Below are 21533 nucleotides of genomic sequence, written 5' to 3'. Positions count from 1 at the left end.
TCAGGAGCTGCCAGGGACTAGGGTTGGAGAGGAGAGGATTGACAAGCAAAGAGCATAAGGGGATTTTTCAAGGTGATGACAGAGTTCTATATCTGGATCGTAATGGGGGTTACCTGACTGTACATTTGTCAGAACTCATCAGACATTTCAAAACGGTGTCTTCCCAGTGGATGTAAATACCTCAAGAGACCTGACTTTTAAAAAATAGAGATTTCCAAACAAACGAACAAACAAAAAAATCAAGATCAAGATTGTGTGGATACAGAATTTTTCCTACATCTCTCTCCAGTGGCACTGGCTGGGAGGTACCTAATTGCTTATTTGGAATAGGCTAATGAAGAGAAGTCTGGTATAGGAAACGTCTAGTGAATTTTGGTTTTCTACTTCCTTCTATAAGAAGGTGCCATAAATTAGGCCTGCCTTTTTTCATTCTTTTTCACTTGAAAACTAATCCAAGAGCTGACTTCCTTAAGTTGTCATCCTTCCTGAACAAGATTCTTATTTGGATGTTTCTGACAACTTAGGGAAATTCATGTCAGATCAGTGGCAGGCTTCCAGAATGCTTTTGCGTGGCAGCCCTGTGACAGCACACCTGTGTCTTTGTTAGATTGTGTGGCAACAGAAGCCACTGTCTCGATCCTCACGTGCTGTCATGCTCACCCTGGTAGGTGGTCGCCAGAACCCTGGTCTGGCCGGGAGGTGGGGTTTAGCCTCCTTGTAGCTCACCTTGGCCAGGTAGGGGCAGGAAGAACCCTTGGCCTCTGACCTGCTGGCAAGTCCCTCTTTCTTGCCTCCTCACCACCCAGCTGCCTTTAGGAAGGCTCATTGCCAGTGCATTTCAAGATCAGTATCACTATAGTGAAAATTAGGTGTTTTCCTATTTTTAAGACCAGTGCCTTAGGCATAACAGTTGGGAAGACCAGAAGGCTTTCCCCGTCAGGTGGTGCCATCAGGCATACTTTTCTTTAACAACACCAAATGGACCATATTTTAACTGCTCGAGTAGTGAAAACATAATCTCAAAATTGTAACATATTAGTAATAACAAATACATAGTTCTGTGGTAAGTACAAAGAATGGAACAATCTTATCAGTAACACTTCTTATTACGAGCCCCCCAAAAGGAACAAGCAACATATCTGATATCAACTAAACAGAAAATTAAATAGATCTGCCTTTATGGAATTATTTTCATCTTTATTGCCATCCCTTTAGCTAGAAGATGCTAGAATCTCTAAGGACATATCACAGTCTTAAGTTTCATTATAGGCTGGCTTTGGTCTCACTGTACAGATATGACCAAGGTCAACAGGGGTTGATGGGGAGGGGAAAAGGCAAGGTATTTTTTTCTCCAAAGTTACCAGAAACTACATTGGCTGATGTGATAAGTAATTTTGAGTTGATCAAAATCAAGATTAAAAGGTCCCTCTTGGGCTTCCCTGGTGGCCCAGTGGTTGAGAGTCCGCCTGCCGATGCAGGGGACACGGGTTTGTGCCCCGGTCCGGGAAGATCCCACATGCCGCGGAGCGGCTTGGCCCGTGGGCCATGGCTGCTGAGCCTGCGCGTCCGGAGCCTGTGCTCCGCAACGGGAGAGGCCACAACAGTGAGAGGCCCGCGTACCGCAAAAAAAAAAAAAAAAAAAAAAAAAAGGTCCCTCTTTAAGCATACATTTTCCTCTTGCATTTTTCCTGATTTTTCATTGCAATTGAAACAGACTGGTAAGCTTCCTGTGACGCCCATGTGTCAACATCCAAAAAAAATCGTTTTTTGAAAAATTATAGCCACACAGATACTTTTATGGTCATGTCCATAAAAGGAGGAAGAAGGGAAAGCTGAACTTTAACATTAGATCCTTTAGATCCAGGAACTCTTTGGAAGTGTTTTAGTTTAATCAGTGGTAAACCAGCCATTAGCAAGGAAACTAAAGCTTTCTGTGCAGATACCTTTTCTTCCACCCCTAAAACAAGAGCTAAATACATTGGGGAGGGTGACCAGATTGAGCTTAGGAAGTTGGGCCTCGACCCTGAAGACGGGGCCGCATTGGGGCAGACACCCCTGAAATCCTGGGCGTTACGTCTGCCCCCTGTGCCCTCTCCTGAGAGCCCTGACTACTCCCTTTGTCCCGCTGGGGGCGGGTGCAGGGGGCCAGGCCGGAGCCCAGAGAAGGCCAGGCTGCTGCCCCCGTCTGTGTCACAGCTAACTGGAAGAGAGAGCTCCACAGGCAGCCGCTTCTGCAGTCACATTAAGTCTGAGTGCCCTGGCCCTCTACCTGTTTTACGGAGACTTGGCAAAGCTGGTGTTTCTAGACAGTTGAGCTCCTCGGAAGGAGCTGCCAAGTCTGACCCTCTCCGTGCGCGTGTGTGGCTTTGTCGTTCCAGAAACGTCTCCACCTGTGAGGTGTCCTCCTCTCAGGCCGTCAGCTCCCCGCAGCGGTCCAAGCGTGTCAAGGAGAACACGCCTCCGCGCTGCGCCCTGGTGCACAGCAGCCCGGCCTGCAGCTCCTCCGTCACGTGCGGCTGGGGCGACGGGGCCTCCAGCACCACCAGGGAGCGGCAGCGGCAGACGATCGTCATTCCTGACACCCCCAGCCCCACGGTCAGCGTCATCACCATCAGCAGCGACACGGATGAAGAGGAGGAGCAGAAGCATGCCCCCGCCAGGTGAGGCTGTGCCACCTTCAGACTCCAGGAAGGAGCGCGGTTGCGTTTCCGTCTCTCACGGAGACAGTTATGGTGGATCTGGACCACCTTCCATCGTCCAGCATGATGACCCCTCTCTCCCGGCCCCTGAATTTTGGCTTTGCCGTGTCCTGGAGCCCTAAGGTGATTTCAAGGGAATGTCAAACAGATTTTCCATAATTGTTGAAAGCCGAGATAATTTTGAGTCACTTTGGTCTTAAAAAATAGTTACAGGGGCTTCCCTGGTGGCGCAGTGGTTGAGAGTCCGCCTGCCGATGCAGGGGATGCGGGTTTGTGCCCCGGTCCGGGAAGATCCCTCATGCCGCGGAGCGGCTGGGCCCGTGAGCCATGGCCGCTGAGCCTGCACGTCCGGAGCCTGTGCTCCGCAACGGGAGAGGCCACAACAGTGAGAGGCCCGCGTACTGCAAAAAAAAAAAAAAAAGTTATAGGCCCTTTACATTTGAGGGACGTGAGACCATAAAAATCAGGCACACGGTGCCAGGGTATTTCAACCCTCGTATGCTAAAAATCTCTGCCTCGGACTATTGAATTTATTCCTAGTCGGTCAGGCTGTTTCTCTAACACTGCCTTGGCTCTCAGAATTTGAGGTAATTGTCCAATTAATCAGAAAGTTTCCTGTGTCTGATTAACCCGGTCTATCGAACTGCCAGTTGGCTCTTCACTCAGAGAGCATTACTGTTTATTCCAAAGTAGTAAGAACTCATTTTAGTCTCTATATGCTTCCCGGGGAGAGGGAAGAAATATTTATTATATTTGCGAGACTGTTCACCCTAGTGCCAGAGCCTCTTTTGTACACTTTCCAGCCAGACTGCAACGGAGCGCGGTGTGAGCTTGGGCTGTCTGATAGTCCCCTGGAACTTGCCCCTCTGAACAGTCGGTCCCCTGGCCTTCAGCACCCCCGGGCCTCGGGACCTTGTAGATCCAAAGTCTCACAGTCCCAACCTGCTGGCTCCTCCCTTTGGGACCCAGGACCTGGGAAGGGAGGCCTGCCCCACGCTTCCAGTCAGCGCATATCCCATGACCTGATGTGAAGCTTAACATTCACAGTTAGGCCCAAATTACTAATTCCTGATTGGATACAATGTCGCTGATTATAATCACAAATCCTTTTGATTAGATAATAAATTCCTACACTTAAAATCATTACAAGATATGCAGATAGACTGATTCAAACATTCTCACTACAGCTATTTCTTCCTGCATGGGGCATCCACTTCCCATCTTTATAATGAACTCAGTGTCTTACCTTCTCATGATAGGGCTAGTGTATCTTTCATTCCAGTGTCCTCTTTAGTGGCCCAGCCTAGTCTTCAGTGTGTCTCAGAGAAGCATATCGTGGAGCATTTCTGGTCCTAGCATTGGGCCGGGCGCTAGAGGGGCCACGGGGCTGGGGGGATGGGGCTCAGTGCTTCATTCCCAGGCTGCCTGTTCCAGAACTGGGCTCAGTTTCCTTTTGGAGAACAGTCCCAAGTTGAGTCAATACCCCGTCCTGCCCAGTGCCTCGCGCCTCGCAGGCCCTTCCCAAAGAGAAAGGCTCCTCCCGGCTCCGGCCCGGTCCCCGGCCTGGAGCAGCTTGTGCACACATTTGTAGCATCAGGCACAAGAAGGACCAGCAACCACACACAGCCCTTTGCCACGACTGGAAAAAGACGATTTTAAAATCTGACAACTGACTAGATTGGAATATCATTTTGACCTTTGAATTGACACAGAATCTCGACCTATGTGCTCAGGAGAGAATTGAATAGTGGGTCTGAGAAGAAGGAGGATGAGAGAGGCATCTCTCCACCTGTCAGGCCGCTGCCGGGCCGTGAGCGCAAAGCGAGCCAAAGCACAGGCTGCTTCCGCAGCAGCTCCGGGGCCCAGAAAGAAGAGAACTGGAGTACTGGACAGCATGTGAGGACCTTGGTGACTTCACAACTGAGTCAAGACGTAGGGGAGAGCAGGGAAGGAGCTGACTGGCAGGTGCATGTGTAAGCGACAACCACAGACAGCGACAGTGGGCTGCTGAGTACCAGAGCTTCATACAGTGGAAAGTGCAGGGGACGGCCTGCCTGCCCAGGGGAACGAAACGCACCTGAAAGGTTCCGCCAAATGGGGGAAGCTGCAGGCTGAGGCCAGCGCGTAATTGAGACAGGAGGCGCATAGAATGGGATGATAGTGTTTTCTGGATAGTGTTTGATAGTGTTTACTGTTGCCTTAAAGGAATGTTTTAGGACCCAGGAAGACAGGAAAGTGTGTTTGAGTCTGAGGAGGATCAAACAGAAACCAGTAGCTATTTTATTCATAGCGAAACCACCGTGTAATGTGACCACGTTGATGTGACTGCATTTTGTAATGAGGGAAAAAACGGGGAAATACGATTACTCGTTCTTAGCTATCAGAATTATGGCAAAATTTAACACAGTAAATATCTATTGGCCCCGCTGGTAAGATATTACGCTCGGAACCACAGGTGCTGCATAAATGATGTAGACAGCCTCTGTCCTCAGGAGGTTTGCAGGGTAATAAGCCAGGTAGGACGCGTGCAAATCATCATAACACAAAACAGAACATAAGCCCCCTAAAAACTAGCAGAGGCCTGTGGGGATTCAAAGGGGAAATAGCTTGAGGAAGTAGCAGGGGAGAGGAGGCTTTTCAAGGTCAGAGGTCCTGATGGGTGTGGACAGTGGGTAGAGGAGGTGAGACTTGCAAATTCCAGCGAGATAGGTGGTGGGCGGAGCCTCAGAGGTGGGCAGAAGGGATCAAGAGCACGTGGGGCCACTGATCAGAGAGAAAGCAGGAGGCAAGGAGAGAAGGGACTTCCGATTGGAAAGGGAGATCGAGGGTCTCTCCTTAGGTGGGCGTGGCCAACTTTGCGAGGAGCTGGTGGGAAAGCATCAGTCCTGGGAAAACAAGGACGTGCCCCCAGGTGCAGCCCTCCAGCCGGAAGCTTCTCTCCCTGTCAGTGCTCCAGTGTGAACCGTGGAGACTTCCCTCCTAGACCCTGACCGTTCTCGTTCCCAAACCTGATTTCTCCCAGCCGTGAGCATCTTGATTCTGATCTTCTGTGTTCCTGACCTCATTTCCTATTTGCGGCCCACCCCCAGCGCTAGCCCTGTAACTCTGCCTGAAATGCCGATCACTCCCCCTCACGTGACTCAGCCTCCACACAGCAGCCAGAGGGCGGGGTGGGGGGGTGATGATGCGAACAGGGTTGGTGAGCGCAGACCACAGGGCAGCGTCTTTAGAGCCAACGTGAGGCAAATAATGGTCAATCCACATTTTTTAGGACTAAGCTTGTCACTAAATCTCCAGGACCAGCTGATAATTGCCTAGAATTTTCAGAAGAATGCCAAAGCAAAATTATCATTCCTGACCCCTCTCACTGTTGTGGCCTCTCCCGTTGTGGAGCACAGGCTCTGGACGCACAGGCCCAGCGGCCATGGCTCACGGGCCCAGCAGCTCCGCGGCATGTGGGATCTTCCCGGACCGGGGCACGAACCCGTGTCCCCTGCATCAGCAGGCGAACTCTCAACCAGTGCCACCAGGGAAGCCCTGGCAGGCGGATTCTTAACCACTGCGCCACCAGGGAAGCCCGTGTGCTCAATTTTTAAGCTGACTCGTTTAACAGCTTCTCACTTGTTCTCTAATCTGCATAGTACATCAGGTAGAGCACAGAGATTTCTAACAATAGAAGAGATTAAAAACAGAGCTATCAAATTAATTCACCTTTTCCAAACCTGTCACATGTAAATCCAAAGAGGCAGGTAAATCAGCATTAGACTGTGTTGTACCTATCTGCTCCCTGGGCATGGGGACTGCCAGATCAGAAAAAAGAGATGGGACCCATGAAGAGTTTGGAGAGGTTTTCTTCCACACTCCTTAGTGTAGATGACAAGATACCGACATGCAGAATTCCTCAACATTTCCGTCGGGAGATGGCCCCCAATTCTGAGGGGTCATCTAGACCAAGCTGTCAGTTGTTAGAAGATTTTTGCCAGAAAGCCTTCCTTCAGTGACAAGAAGCTCACTGAGTCATTAAGCGGCCCATTGTATGTTCAGATAATTCTAGTTGTCAGAGAATTCGTACTCGTATTGAGCTGAAGCTTCTCCACAATTTCTAAAATTGAGTGAAGAATTCCAAATATGTCCAACTTGAATTTTATTGCAGCTTGGCCAAACTCAGTGGTGTGTGTGTGTGGGTGTATGTGTGTGTTTAGTTTGCTCATTTTCTAAACTATTCAGAACCTAAGGAGGATATATAGTCAGCAGGAATTGTCTGGGTCTGGGTCTACATATAAGGTACACTTACTAAAAGGATTTATTTTCTCTCCAAATTAGGAGTAAAGCGAATCCTATTTTAAGTGTCTTTAATAATAAACCTTCAAGGGACCATCACAATGGCTCCTTTAAGGCCACTCTCCCTAACGGATGTCATAGCAGGTTAGAGCTGGAGGGACATCCAGGGTCACCCCAATATCCAGGCCACTGCCCGAGGTCACACCAATAAATGAACAGCAGCGCCAGGACTAGAGCACGAGCTCCCAGGACACATTTGGGAGCAGCCAGCCTCTGTTCTTCACGTGGGGTCCGCCACCCACAGACCATGCATCTGCAGCAGAACATTTCTGCGTTTTGTGAAATGACCAGATGAGTCACTGTGTGTGTGTGTCATTTAATCAGGCAGAACTGGCTGTGACCGAAGCTGAGAGTGAAGGTCAGGACACTTGGAGCTACATGCTCATGGCCTCCGGCGCTGACCCTGGTCCTGGGAGCGTTTTGTGATGGTGCCAGGGGTGGAGGTGGAGGGCTGGGCGTTCCTTTAACAGCGTCTTAACTACACAACAGACTGCTCGCAGACCAGCCCCGCCCCCCCCACAGAAAGCAGTTGCAGGTTTCACCTGTCTATGCTTTTTAAAATTTTTTTAACATCTTTATTGGAGTATAATTGCTTTACAATGGTGTGTTAGTTTCTGCTTTATAACAAAGTGAATCAGTTATACATATACATATATCCCCATATCCCCTCCCTCTTGCGTCTCCCTCCCTCCCACCATCCCTGTCCCACCCCTCTAGGTGGTCACAAAGCACCAAGCTGATCTCCCTGTGCTATGCGGCTGCTTCCCACTAGCTATCTATTTTACGTTTGGTAGTGTATATATGTCCATGCCACTCTCTCACTTCGTCCCAGCTTACCCTTCCCCCTCCCCGTGTCCTCAAGCCCATGCTGTAGTAGGTCTGTGTCTTTATTCCCATCTTACCCCTAGGTTCTTCATGACTTTTTTTTTTCTTAGATTCCATATATATGTGTTAGCATACGGTATTTGTCTTTCTCTTTCTGACTTACTTCACTCTGTATGACAGACTCTAGGTTCGTCCACCTCACTGCATTCATTGCAGCTCTATTTACAATAGCCAGGACGTGTCTGTGCTTTTTAAGGCGGCTCTCCTTCCTCCCAGGGTTCCTCCCGCTTCCACAGCTTTCCACAATTCCTGCTGCCCTTGGGTCCCTTGTCCCTACTTTCCAGGCATGGGGACCTTTCCCTGGTGCCCCACTTTCTAGTTCTTCTGCCAGATCTCAGTCGTCCCCTCCCCGCTGATCCCATTTGCTTCCTTTTTTTAAAAATTTATTTATTTATTTATTTATTTATTTATTTATTTATGGTTGCGTTCCGTCTTCGTTGCTGCACACGGGCTTTCTCTAGTTGCGGCGAGCAGGGGCTACTCTTCGTTGTGGTGCACGGGCTCCTCATTGCGGTGGCTTCTCTTGTTGCAGAGCACGGGCTCTAGGCACGCGGGCTTCGGTAGTTGTGGCACGTGGGCTCAGTAGTTGTGGCGCACGGGCCCTAGATCCACGGGCTTCAGTAGTTGCAGCAAGCAGTCTCAGTAGTTGCGGCTCGCGGGCTCTAGAGCGCAGGCTCAGTAGTTGTGGCACACGGGCTTAGCTGCTCTGCGGCATGTGGGATCTTCCCGGACCAGGGCTCAAACCCACATCCCCTGCATTGGCAGGCGGATTCTCAATCAGTGCGCCACCAGGGAAGCCTGCTTTCTTGTTTCTGAATAAGCATATGGACTTTTAAAAACTTGAGATAGAATTTGCGTGCCATACAGTTCACCCATTTAAAGTGTACAATTAAATGGTTTTTGGCCTATTACATTAATTTTTTAAGTTGTGGTACTACATATATAATAAAATTTGCCATTTTAACCATTTTTAAGTGTACAATTCAGTGACATTAAATACATTCACAGTGTGTGCAGCCATCACCACTATTGCCAAAACTTTTCATTCACCTCAAACAGGAACTCTGTACCCATCAAGCAGTAACTCCCCAAACTCCTCTTCCCTCAGCCCCTGGTAACCTCTAATCTATGTCTGTCTCTATGAATTTGCCTATTCTAGGAACCTCATATAAGTGGAATCACACAGTATCTGTCCTTTTGTGTCTGGCTTATTCCACTTAGTGTAATGTTTTCAAGGCTCATCCATATTGTAGCATGTATCAGAACTTTATTCGTTTTTATAGCTGAATAATATTCCATTGTGTGGATATATCACATTTTGTTTATCCATTGATCAGTTGATGGGCACTGAGGTTATTTCCACCTTTTGGCTGTTGTGAGTAGTGCTGCAGTGAACATTAGCATACAAGTATCTGTTAGTTTCTGCTTTCAGTTCCTTTTTGTACTTAACCTAGAGCAGAATTGCTGTGTCATACGGTAACTGTTTACCTCAAACTATGTTTGAGCAACAAGCATATGGGCTTTTTGGATTTAAACTGTTATAAGTAGGAAGTGTAGCTCTTTATTAATTAAGATATACCCGTTTTATCAAAGTTAGCATGAAGAACTATAAATATATGCAATCAGTTCATTCCTCACCTTCTTTTGAGTTCTTAATTATCATCTGCACAGCTCATTTGACAGTTCATCGTGGAAGTCTTTATGACATCCCTTCTCTTTAACTGATTATTTTAAAGCTTTTACTGTTTAACTTGTCATGTTTTTATACAGTCCCCCACTGAGATGTTAATCTCCTCCAAGAGTGGAGACATGTATTGTATTTCTTTATACAGAAATTCCCTGTAGCAGCTAGCATAGATCTCTAAGATACCTAACTGATGAGTTTTAACTTCTTTTATATCAATCTCTGGTTTATTCCTAGACTAGAAACTTTTCCAGCAAGTATGTACCTTCATAGAATTCATTTTGCCTAGAGATGTTTTTTGCAAACCTCTTTTCACCTGTTTTTAAATGAAGTAACCCTAATAATAATCATGATAGAAGCTAGCTTTTTTTTTTAACTGGAGTATAGTTGCTTTACAATGTTGTGTTAGTTTCTGCCACACAGCGAAGTGAATCAGCCATATGCATACATACATCCCCTCCCTCTTGGACCTCCCTCCCGCCCCTACCCCGCCCCCATCCCGCCCAACTAGGCCATCACAGAGCACCAGGCTGAGCTCCCTGTGCTATACGGCAGGTTCCCACTAGCTATCTGTTTTACACATGGTAGTGTATTTATGTCAAACCTAATCTCCCAATTCATCCCACCCTCCCCTCCCTGCCGTGTCCACACGTCTGTTCCCTGTGTCTGCCTTTGTATTCCTGCCCTGCAAATAGGTTCATCTATACCATTTTTCTAGATTCCACATATATGTGTTAATATACGATATTTCTTTTTCTCTTTCTGACTTACTTTACTTTGTATGACAGATTCTAGGTCCATCCACATCTCTGCAAGTGACCTAATTTCATTTCTTTTTATGGCTGAGTAATATTCCATTATATATATGTACCACATCTTCTTTATCCATTCATCTAGAAGCTAGTTTTTTGGGGTTTTTTTTTTTTTTTTGCGGTACGCGGGCCTCTCACTGTTGTGGCCTCTCCCGTTGTGGAGCACAGGCTCCGGATGCGCAGGCTCAGCGGCCATGGCTCACGGGCCCAGCCACTCTGCGGCATGTGGGATCTTCCTGGACCGGGGCACGAACCCGCGTCCCCTGCATCGGCAGGCGGACTCTCAACCACTGCGCCACCAGGGAAGCCCAGAAGCTAGTTTTTATAGTATACTTACTGTGTGTCGTGCGCCATCCAAAGCATTTTGCATGTATTTTCTCACTTCTCAAAACAAGCCTGTGACATTGGTACTATTAATATACATCTTACTGATAAGGAGACTGAATCGCTCAGAGGTTGGAACAGCTACACCACCAGCACATGCTGAAGTTAGACATCTGTCTGCCGGGCGTGTGTCCTTATCCACAGACACAGTTAGGGAGGGACGCTTCTACCCTGAACTGGGGAGGACAGGATATGCAGCCCCAGAAGAATTATCTGGACCAGATGTCAGCAGGGCAGGGTCCAGGGAGCAGGGTGTCAGGCCCCCTGCGGGCTCGCTCCCAGCCCCTCAGCCTGTTGTAGGCTAGCAGCCCTGCTGTCCTCCCACTTCCTGGGGCTCGAGTTCCCTCATTTCTCTGCCGCCCTTAGTGGTGGTAGGATTGACCTTGGAATCTGGCCTGTGGCTGGCTGTGTGACCTTGGGCAAGACACCTGGAGGGGGTGTGGTGGCTGCATTAGGTGCTCTATAAATACCAGCTTCTTCTCTTAGCAAAGTCGTTGCAAACTGACCGTCTTATTTAGGCAATCGATATTTCTTAAAAATAGGCCATCAATATACAAAAATAGATGAAAATCCATTTTTAAAACCTTCCCAATAAGCAACAAATTCCATATTCGTCATCCCACCAGCCTCTCACTAGCCTGGAGGCAGACAGAATTGGTTCCCAAAGGAACCAAACATAAATATCTCCAGAAAAAATGTGCTGGCCCAGAGCCACTGATACCTCCTGGTATCACTTATAGGATGAAGACCAGGGATTCAGAGCCACGCCCTCACAGACTCAGCATCTCTGCCCTCACCCAGACGTGGTGCCGGTCCCCCACCGCATCGTCGGCCAGGCAGAGGGGAAGCTGCAGGAGGGCCGGGCCTCTCCTGAGAAGGGGACTCAGAGGTCTTGGGTCGCTGCTGTGTGTGGGATCAGCGTGCTCAGAGCCTCACTCTCTCCCGTCCCTCTCACTGCGTCCCGGTTCCTCTTGGATGTCCTCTTCCCTCCTGCCTAAATTGGCTGGCTCTTCCAGGTCCCGAGCCTCACGAGCTTATGTTGTTCCCTTCCCGGCGGTGTTTTTCTCCTACACCTGGGCCTCAGGTTGCCTGGGTCTGGCTGGGTTCTCTGTTTGCTTTCGTGTCCCCTTCCGGCGGCTCAGAGGGCACTGCCCCACAGCTCTGTGCTGCACGCACCTCCCCGGTAGGTCAGCTGAGCCCGGCTGCACAGGGGACAGCCCAGGCCTGCCCGGAAGTTTCTCTCACCCCCATGTCCAGAAGCTTCTGTGGGCCCCCCTCCAGCCCCTTCTCCCGTCCTCACATATTTCCCCACCCCCACTGGTCAGACTGGTGACACCTGTGCCTCCCCGTTAGGGTTCTGGAGAGCAGAAGTCACATTCCTACCCCGCCTCGGGCTCTGCCTGCCCCCGCCCCTGCCCCAGAGCACAGAGAGGCTCTTTACCGTCAGTTTGGTGTCTCCCTCCCCAGCCTCTCACAGTCCTGCTTTCCCCCTTTCCATCTCCAGCCCTGTGTCCAAGCAGAGAAAAAACGTCATCAGCTGTGTCACGGTCCACGACTCTCCCTACTCCGACTCCTCTAGCATCACCAGCCCCTATGCCGTGCAGCACCGCTCCGGGCACAGCGCCACCACCTTCGACAGCAAGGGGAGCCTGGAGTCGCACTGCACCGGGAACCCCCGGACCATCATCGTGCCGCCCCTGAAAACCCAGGCCAGCGAGGCGCTGGTGGAGTGTGACAGCCTGGGGCCAGGTAATTTGGGGCTGGGGCGGCCAGGAGCATCTCTCCGGAGGCTGGTTTTCTGGTTCCCTGCTGCTCGCCCTCTTGTTACGGGGGAGCTGCTAAGCCCCGGGTGGTAGTAGATCCTCACCCAAGGATCCTGTTGTCAGCCCAGGAGGCCAGAGCCGACCTCACATCTGTCAGAAAAAGTCCTCCCTGTGATGGCCACCTCACTTCTGAACTGTATCTCATGAATGGATGGATGGATGGGGTAGGGAGTTTGCAAAGAGTTGGCTGCCTGAGCGAAAACAAGCCTGGTCAGCCCTCAGCATTTCCTACTGAGAGTGGCTTGTCTTTGCTCTCACGGGACTGTCCCTCAGGAGCCATTTGTTCTGCAATTATCCCATTTGGGCGCCCCTTAGGGTTCCCACGCCTGGAGGCAATGCACCATTTTAACATTCAGGAGAGTGAGAAGGAAGCCTTTCTTTTGTAATATGAGAGAAGGGTGAATGTGAGACAGAAGGCGAGTAAGGGAACCCTCGGGTCCCAGGGCTGGTGCATCTGTTTAGGAAAAGATACATCTGAAAGGTGAGACTCTGGACCCCTCAAACCTCTGCTTGCCGTGCACCCGCAAGTCCTCAGGTAACCCCGCACGTACCCCAGTTATAAAGATCGCAGCCTTAAGTGCACACAGCTTGGTGTGAAGGGCTCTCCTGCTTAATTAACAGTGAAGGTCTCAAGACTATGTTGTTGAAAACCTCAAGTCCAGCCCTTTTACCGAACAGGAAGAGAAGGAAATATTCCTTTTCATCTGTAATCTAAAATCCAAAAAGCTCCAAAAACCAGATTTTTAAGTTTACAGCAAAGTCAGTTGGTAAAACCTGACCTGAACTAACCAGAGGCTATTTATAGTCCCTTTGTCATATTCCTGTTTGTCTCACTTGGTGAAATGTCCCAGTATTCTGTAGCAGAAATAATCACTTTTTTTTTTAATTACGTGGTAGTGCACAGGGCTCCACTGGGGGTAACCTAATATATTGAATATATACCAAATGACCTTCTAAAATCAGAAATTCTTGATTTCAAAAGTGTCTGACCCCAGGAATTTCAGGGAAGTCCCTGGCGGTCCAGTGCTTCGGACTCTGCGCTCTCACTGCCGAGGGCCCGGGTTCGATCTCTGGTCAGGGAACTCAAATCCCACAAGCCACACAGCGTGGCACAAAAAAAAAAAAAAAAAGTGACACCAGGGATTTCAGATCAGAGACTGTAGACCTACAGGAGGAGACGACGCGTGTTGTAAATCGAGGATGCCCATGTTCCAGGACATCTCGGGGGAACTCTGTAGTAGTAACGGTCCCTTTACACTTCAGGACGATGGTCTATAAGAATTGGCTCAGGAGAGACCTTATGCAGGTCCTCTAGGAATTGATAAAGCGGGGGGGAAAGGTAGCTGGTGTTGAATTTCCCTTGGCCTTTTAAATACGGTGGAGGATGCACAAGGCAGCGGCCAGATCATTGCAGGCTAGATGTCTTCCAGCTCGGAACTTTGTCGGCCTGGGTGCTGGCGCCACAATGTGGAAGGTGACAAAATTGAGAGCTACTGAAATTTTAAGACTAGTCCAACCCCCTAGTTAAGACAGGTCAGGGGACTGAGGGCCAGCTTTGCCCCACATAACGCAACAGTTTTCTGTGGGGAACCACGACGGTGAGAGGGTGGAGGCAGGTCTGTGGAGCCCACAGGTCACGCCTTTCACGCTCCGTTGCCCGTTTCCACCATCAGCCGTCGGGCTGTGGGCCGCCCGTGGCGGTTTTGAGCACTCACCCCACTGCATTTCCACAAGGACTGCTACAGCTGAAGGGCTGAGAATCTCTCAGGGATGTTTTCAACCAAAAAAAAAAAGGAAGGTTATTCTCAGTAAGGCTGCTGGTTCTAAGGCACCTAGTGCCACTGTCTCTGGGGAAGCCCATGGTATAGTTTCCCATTGTAAAGAGAGATTTATGTTCCCTTGTGAGGACACGCTGCACGGTCTTTCTAGTGACAGGCAAGGGGCAGGAAGGAACTTCATGCTGGTGCCTGTCCGCCCCCAGAACGTGGTCCTTCTCAACGCTGATCTCCTCCGTTAGCTCAGTCGTCCTAGGCTTGGAGGAATCAAGCAAAGCAGCCTTCCTCAGCCTCCTGGGGCCCCGCTGGGCTGCCAGGCTTCCCTGAGCCCCCTCAGGTCAGGACGGAGGCTGTGCAGGTGACGGTCCATCTTCCCTCAGTGCTAATCCCCTCTGTGGGTCTCAGCTCAGGAAGGATCCCTATTTCTCACGTAGCCTCCTCGGGTCTCTTGGGTCAGTTAAGGTTCTTCTGGGAGGCAACAGAGTGAACTCTGCACTGCCTTAAGGCAAATAAGGAATTTATTGGAAGGGTGCAGGGCTGAGAGAAAGTTCAACAACTAAGTCCCAGGTGGGACGGGAACCAGGACTCCTTGATCTGAGCCACTGGGGGCCTGACACCTGCCCTCTGGACACTGCTTCACCCTGACCCAGTGAGCCCCGGGCTCCCAGTTTCCCAGTCCCAGGAAACAGAACTTGCTGGTCCCAGCATGGGGCAGACACCTGTTCCTTGAGCGTCCGCTTTGGCCAGGGGACAGGGCGGTAATAAAGACATCAACCGTAGTTAGCACAGCTAACACCTTTAAGCGCTTAACACGTGCCAGATACTAAGCGTTCTACGTGCATTAACTCACGTAATCCCCGCAGCGACCCTACATGTAGTCGCCATTACTTTCCCAGTTTTCCAGATAAGAAAATGGAAGCACAGAGAGGTTAACTAACTCCACCACAGCCATGCGGCTGTCCCTCCAGGGCTCACCCAGGATTGAAGCACTCTCCCACCCGCCTTGTACAGACAGGGCCACCAGGGGCCATCCGTGAACCCAGGGCTCTTCCCGTGCAGCAGATCTATGAGAGCAACTAGGCAAGGCTCGAGCAGAGAGCTCTGTACTGTCCTCCCAGCTCCGAAATGCGCCTCCGGAGCTTGACCTTCGGCACTTGCCTTCTCCACTCCATGGTCACTTTCTCTGCAGGAGGAAATTACTATTTTAATCTCTTGGTCCCTTTCAGGACCCCCTCCCTGATTCTGGGGTCCCCTGCTCTGGCAACTTGACAAGCTCTGACCCCACTTCCTGTCCCCGCGATGACGGTAGCCTGGTTCTGTCACACCCATTTCATCTGAAGCCCTCTAATCTCTTCGCTTGCAGCCTCACGCTATGGATCCCTTGCACTCAGAGTTTCTCCCTCAAATATAATTACCACAAAATGCCCAGAGAGTTGAAATAGGAGCAGAGAGGTGCCATTCACAGCTGGGCCCAGGCAGCAGACACAGCTGGTGATCCGCTGCAGGGCAGGACGGAGTTGGATGCCTGTACAGTGGCACCATGGCTGATCGACGGAGACAGAGTTCTCCTGATGGGCAGCACTTGCAGCTTTGCATCCCTCACCCTACAGTGGGTCCCAGGAACCCCGCCCTCCACCCCCCAGGCTTTGGAAGGCCTTTGAGAGTCTAACCAAGCTTGGCCTGAGCACCAGACCCCAATTCCACGATGCAGGTCAGCTGTGTCCACCAAGGCCTGGCTGGCTCCTGCTCTCCTGGGAAGCTTGTGAAGAATACGAATTCCTGGGCACCCCCGACTGGGGTGCACTTCAGTGGGTAGGATGGGAGGGCCGCTGGGCCCCAAACCACGGTTGGATTTGGGGTCTCTGTTAGGACGTGCTGCCCCCTTCCCAGTGAGGCAGCTCTCCCTTTACTTGAGGGGGACTGTTGCCTCGGGGAGGAGAAGGCTCCTCTTGACTTCATTGTGCTCCCCAGTCTCCTGTCCCCCGGTTTCTGGTTTGCCTTCTTTTCAGCTTTCTCTCCATCAACAATTATCAGCATTCTCTCTTGCCGGCCCCAGCCTCAGGCGTCTCCTCTTTGACTTTGATCTCATCACCCTGGGATTCGTAATAGAATTGATCCAACCCAGTTACGTCAAGGGCCTGACCCTTATTATGTGTGCTTCATTAATTCTTAGCATCCTTCACCCCCAAGAACTGCCAGATTTGCCCATTTTACACTCGCGACCCCAGGGTACCTGATTGATACCATATTAGGCTTTTGTGTTTCCCAACGATGCTCAGCCCCAGTAAATCTTCTGAATTCTCTGCTGAACAGCACAAGAAATAGACCTGCCTCTGAGGTCCTGTGTACGTCTTGCCGGTTCTCCCTTAGCTACCAGGGTCTCCTCTTGAACTCCCCACTCTGGGCAGCTCCTTCAAACGTGAGTGGTTTTAGAGTCGGGGAGTCTGCGGAGGACAACGCAGGTTTTGGCGGATGTCTGGATTCCCTGTGCCAAAGGCTCCTTGGCAGTCACTGTGGATCACTTCCTCTTGATCTAGATAGAGCTTCAGCACAGAGATGTCTGACGTCAAGAGAGACACCGAGAGGCAGGCGAATAGTTGCACTTGATTCTGCAAATCCTGTACCCGAGCGTACAGTCCTCTGACTTTGCCCCCTGGAGACATGAGTCCCACTCCGCCAGGAGCTGGTGTTCACAGACCACTCAGCACCGAAACTGACTAGAATGGTTTCTTTAATATAAACCTCCTCGCCTTATTCATTTTATTCCGGTTGTTTTTCCCCCTGGGACACGTAGTCCCTCTTTTGAGACTTGGTTTTCTGTACCCTGCTGCATCTGTCAGCGTGTCTCTGCATCTCAGCAGATGGCCCCCCCGCTGCACCCCTGGCTGGGACACGAGGAGCTGCAGAGAGCTCTCCTTCTGTCTCTTAGACTCTCCTTATGCTTTTCGGTCTCACCAGATAGTAATTCTAAACTCCAGCAGGGTTTGCTCCCAAGCCACAGCCCAGGTGCCAGCCCAGAGTCGGCATTGTCACCAGGTCTGGGGGCGATGCTGCCAAATGGTGATCCCCCAGTCTTGGGAAAGGGTTCTTGGAAGACCACTGTTGTCCCCCAAGGAGTAGGGTCTTCCGGGCAGCTGAGGGCCTGTGACGGACCTGTGACCTTTTCCTCCTCCCAACACAGTCACCACCAGTCACCACTCGTCCTCCTACAAGTCCAAGTCCTCCAGCAACGTGACCTCCACCAGCGGTCACTCTTCAGGGAGCTCATCTGGAGCCACTGCCTACCGGCAGCAGCGACCTCTCAATCTCAGCCAGGTAAGCCCGCCCGACCCTTGGCCACCTCCCGGAGCCTCAGCCTCTCCCGTGGCGGCAGGAGGCGCCCCGAGTGACCTCTGGTGTTCTCGTTCTGCTGTGGGTCACCTTGGGGAAGGCGGATCTGCGATTCACAGAGAGCCGGCCCAAAGCAAAATGACTCGTCTGATGCTCCAAAGTACTTAGTGACGTGGTGCCAGAGCTTAAAAATAGGCTGGCCCACGTCTTGCTATTTCGACCCAGCAAAGGGTAAAACACTGTGTCTGGGTCCCATAGTCCGACCGTGCTGGGCCTAGTGAGTCATTACAGTGAAGGAGGCCTCCCACAGGGACCTCAAACCCAGGAAAAGAGCCGGAGGATTCGGAGGTGGGTGACATTCAGGGGGAATGTAAACAAGACAGAGTCTCCACGGGCAGCGCTCAGCCTGTGTGTAGAGGGTCACTCAGGTCTGAGTTGCAAAGTGGACTCCGGGCCCTGTTTCCTTAGAAGCTCAGAGGTAAGATAAGGGGGAGTTTGTGTTGAGAAGCCCTTCATCGGAAGCGGTGCCCCTGGGCTGTCAACCGGGGCCGCGTCTATGTCATGACTTAGGTTCTCCAGGTTAGAGAGGGCTGCTTCATGTGTACCTGTGACTTCAGACAGCGAAGTGTCTGAGAGCCTGCAGTTTAGGGAGCAGGACTTCACGGTGAGAGAGAAAGCAGTCTGCACTCAAAGAGGGGCTCCTTTCGACACTTCACAGCTGCAGGATGCCCTTGGGGCACCTACTGGCTCCCGTTCCCTTTGCAGCTGGCTCTGAGTGTCACCCAGCCCGGCGCATGGCGGGCACGGCCTTCCTTCTCAGCCCAGGTTAACTGATACTTCGCGGGCACGCGAGGGAGGCGTCTTCTGTTACGCCTGCTGCTCCTCTCCCTCCGCCTTCCCCCCGCGCCCTCCTCCCCTCCTTGCTCTCCTCCCCACTCCCCGCTTCTCCTTCCTTTTCCCCGCCCGCGCCGTCTCCCGTGCATGCGCGTGCGTGCGCGTGTCCAGCCCCCCGATGACGCAACCCTTTCCTCGTGCTTCTCCCCCTCCAGGCTCAGCAGCACATCACCGCAGATCGCACGGGGAGCCACCGACGGCAGCAGGCCTACATCACCCCTACGATGGCCCAGGCGCCATACTCCTTCCCACACAACAGCCCCAGCCACGGCGCCGTGCACCCGCACCTGGCCGCCGCCGCCCACCTCCCCGCCCAGCCCCACCTCTACACCTACACGGCGCCCGCCGCCCTGGGCTCCACTGGCACCGTGGCCCACCTGGTGGCCTCCCAAGGCTCGGCGCGTCACACCGTGCAGCACACCGCCTACCCAGCCAGCATCGTCCACCAGGTTCCCGTGAGCATGGGCCCCCGGGTCCTGCCCTCTCCCACCATCCACCCGAGTCAGTATCCAGCCCAGTTCGCCCACCAGACCTACATCAGCGCCTCTCCAGCGTCCACCGTCTACACTGGATACCCACTGAGCCCCGCCAAGGTCAACCAGTACCCTTACATATAAACACTGGAAGGGGAGGGGAGGGGAGGGGAGGGGAGGGAGGATGGCGAGAGGGGAGGAGGGAGAGGAGGAGGGCCGAGGGGCGAGCTGGGCTCTTTATACTGAAGGTGCCGCACAGAAACAATGCAAACGGGGCAGGGGAGGGGGGCAGCGGGCAGGGACACAAATGAAACTTGAACTAGGAAGTAGGAGGACTGGGAGCGGAGAAGAGAACAGTTTAAGAAGGAAGGGATTTAAGGAGGGGGGGAAATCTATGCTTTTTATTTTAAACAAGAAAAAGAAAAAAAAAGAAAACGTCAGTAACAAAAAAACCACAGCTCACGAACCCATTCTGCACCAGACTGGAAAGGAGAAGAAGAAGAGAGGCACGGAAGATTCCAGAAATTGGGGGGGGGGGGGGAAGGGGGGCCGTCCAGTGTGTGAAGAACTTTATGAATTTTTCAAAGATTATTTTCATATGGCAGCAAGTGGCGTTTAAGAATTTGCTGTCAGGGACACCTGATATGATTTTTAATCTATTGGATTCAAAATCCAATAATAGGCTTTTAATGATTGAACGTAAGAATTAGGGATTTTTCCAGAACTCTAAAGGGTCAGCAACCGTCTAGAAAGGTCAGGCCGTGGCCGGAGGAGGCTGGTATCTGGGGGCGGGTCCGGGGTTGGGGAAGCCCCGATCTGGCCCACTTGCTGGGAGCAATGGGGGCAGCCAGGCCGCGAGGACCCCTGGGAGAGGAGGGCGCGTTTTCTCTTTCTGAGCACTCTGGATAAAATCCCTAAGCAGTGATATTCCTCAAATGTCATTAATGATTTTTTTTCTTTTCTGAAGATTTTTTCTCTCTTTGAGTCCATCCCTCGTCACGTAGCGTAGGGCCCGCGGCGTCGCCGACACCCTGGTAGATGTCGCAGTCTGCATCTGTCTGTGCTACTTTGTGTTCACCCCCAACGATACCAAGAGACTATTCCTCAATGTAATTGCACAAGAAGAGCGATCTCACCTAGGCACGTGACCCGCGCCGTGGTCCAGGTGCACGCGCGGGTGCCCGCGGTGCCGCGCTCCTGTCCCCGGCACCGCCGCCGGCTCTCGCAGACTTGGTTTTACATCTTTCCCTCCTAGTGCCTTAGCGACCGGGGACGCGGTTGAGGGTTTACTTCCACGGTACTCCAGGAAGCCGGCTGAGGCGAGTCACATCATCTCAGCCCTTCTTCTGTGCTGTTGCAACATTTTACTCTGGTCTTTCCTCTTTTTTTTTTTTTTTTTTTTTTTGTTTGTTTGTTTGTTTAATTTCTATTTTATTTTAATACCTGTTGTCTTTCCTGGCCTGTTTGCTAGCAGAGGGGTGTCAGGCAGCTGGCAGGGGCTAGGATAGCCCGTGGATCTGGAGAGAGATGTGCGAGATGGATAGTGGTGGGTGAATCTGACGATGGTGATGGCTTTGGATGACTTTTACTTTGGAGACAGAGCAAGAGAGACTCCCCACCCTGTACCCCCACCCAGTTCTGCCCCCAGGGTTGGGAGGGTGGGGGGGCTCTGCCATTCGTTGGGACCGCAGGTCCCATCTCTGTTTTAGGAATGTTGGCCTTGCCAGGCAGCCGCCGCCTTCAGCCTCCAGTCCTGGCACAGCCTTCCTGTCGCTGTCCACGGGATGGAGAGCTGGCCTGGTGCCCGGCCCAGCCCCGTGTTCTCAGACTCGCCCCCCGCTTCACTCTCGGAGCCCTGCCCCCTCTCCTCTGGTTCCACCAGCTGTGTTTTGCTCTCACCGTTTTGCCGGGTCCTTCCCGCTGTAGACAACCATCAGCCGTCATTTGCTGCTGAATCGTTCCTCGCGTTACCCAGGCCTCCCCAAGGCACGCCTGCGTTCTTGGTTTTTGAGGAGTCTGGTGGGCAGAGGCTGGAGGGACATTTATGAGGGTAGCCGTGTGGTCCTGTACTGCACTTTGGAAAACACTCCCTTGGGCAGTTCAGTTTCCAAGGAAATTTGCCCTTTGCCCTCTTTGCACCTTTGATACATTCTGAAAACTTTCTCAGGCTTTGAACACTGGTGGGGGTGAGGGCAGGGCTCTGTCCATAGCAAATTATTCTTAAAATACGTGAATGTTGGGAAACGCTATCTGGCCATCAGTGGGACTTGAAAGGGTGGTCCTAATTGTTTGACTCTTGATGCCGAGTCCTTAACTGACCCCAAAGCCAAGTTTCCAAGGTGCAGAGAGCTGGCTCCCAGTTTGGGACAGCCGTCCGTCCTCGTCCTCCCTCCCTTTCTGTCCTCGTTCTGTGGTCTCCCTTAACGATCGATC

The 21533-nt window shown here is 51.6% G+C and overlaps 1 protein-coding gene across 2 annotated transcripts in view; it reads left to right on the top strand.

The window, feature by feature from the left end:
- HIPK2 (homeodomain interacting protein kinase 2) overlaps nucleotides 1–19244 on the top strand; it is a gene marked incomplete at both ends in the record, with an annotated part of 121917 nt that extends 102673 nt beyond the window's left edge. For both annotated transcript variants that reach the window (XM_079710918.1, XM_079710917.1), the window contains 4 exons: nucleotides 2379–2660; nucleotides 12310–12554; nucleotides 17585–17718; nucleotides 18783–19244. In XM_079710918.1, the coding sequence (XP_079567044.1) occupies nucleotides 2379–2660; nucleotides 12310–12554; nucleotides 17585–17718; nucleotides 18783–19244 (1123 nt within the window). The remainder of the gene's footprint in view (nucleotides 1–2378; nucleotides 2661–12309; nucleotides 12555–17584; nucleotides 17719–18782) is intronic.
- Nucleotides 19245–21533: the final 2289 nt, after the last annotated feature.

Source organism: Hyperoodon ampullatus (assembly GCF_949752795.1).
Source record: "Hyperoodon ampullatus genome assembly, chromosome: 9".
Taxonomy (NCBI): Eukaryota; Metazoa; Chordata; class Mammalia; order Artiodactyla; family Ziphiidae; genus Hyperoodon; species Hyperoodon ampullatus.
The sequence above is the reverse complement of the archived record's forward strand: the minus strand, read 5'-3'. Positions and strand labels throughout refer to the sequence as shown.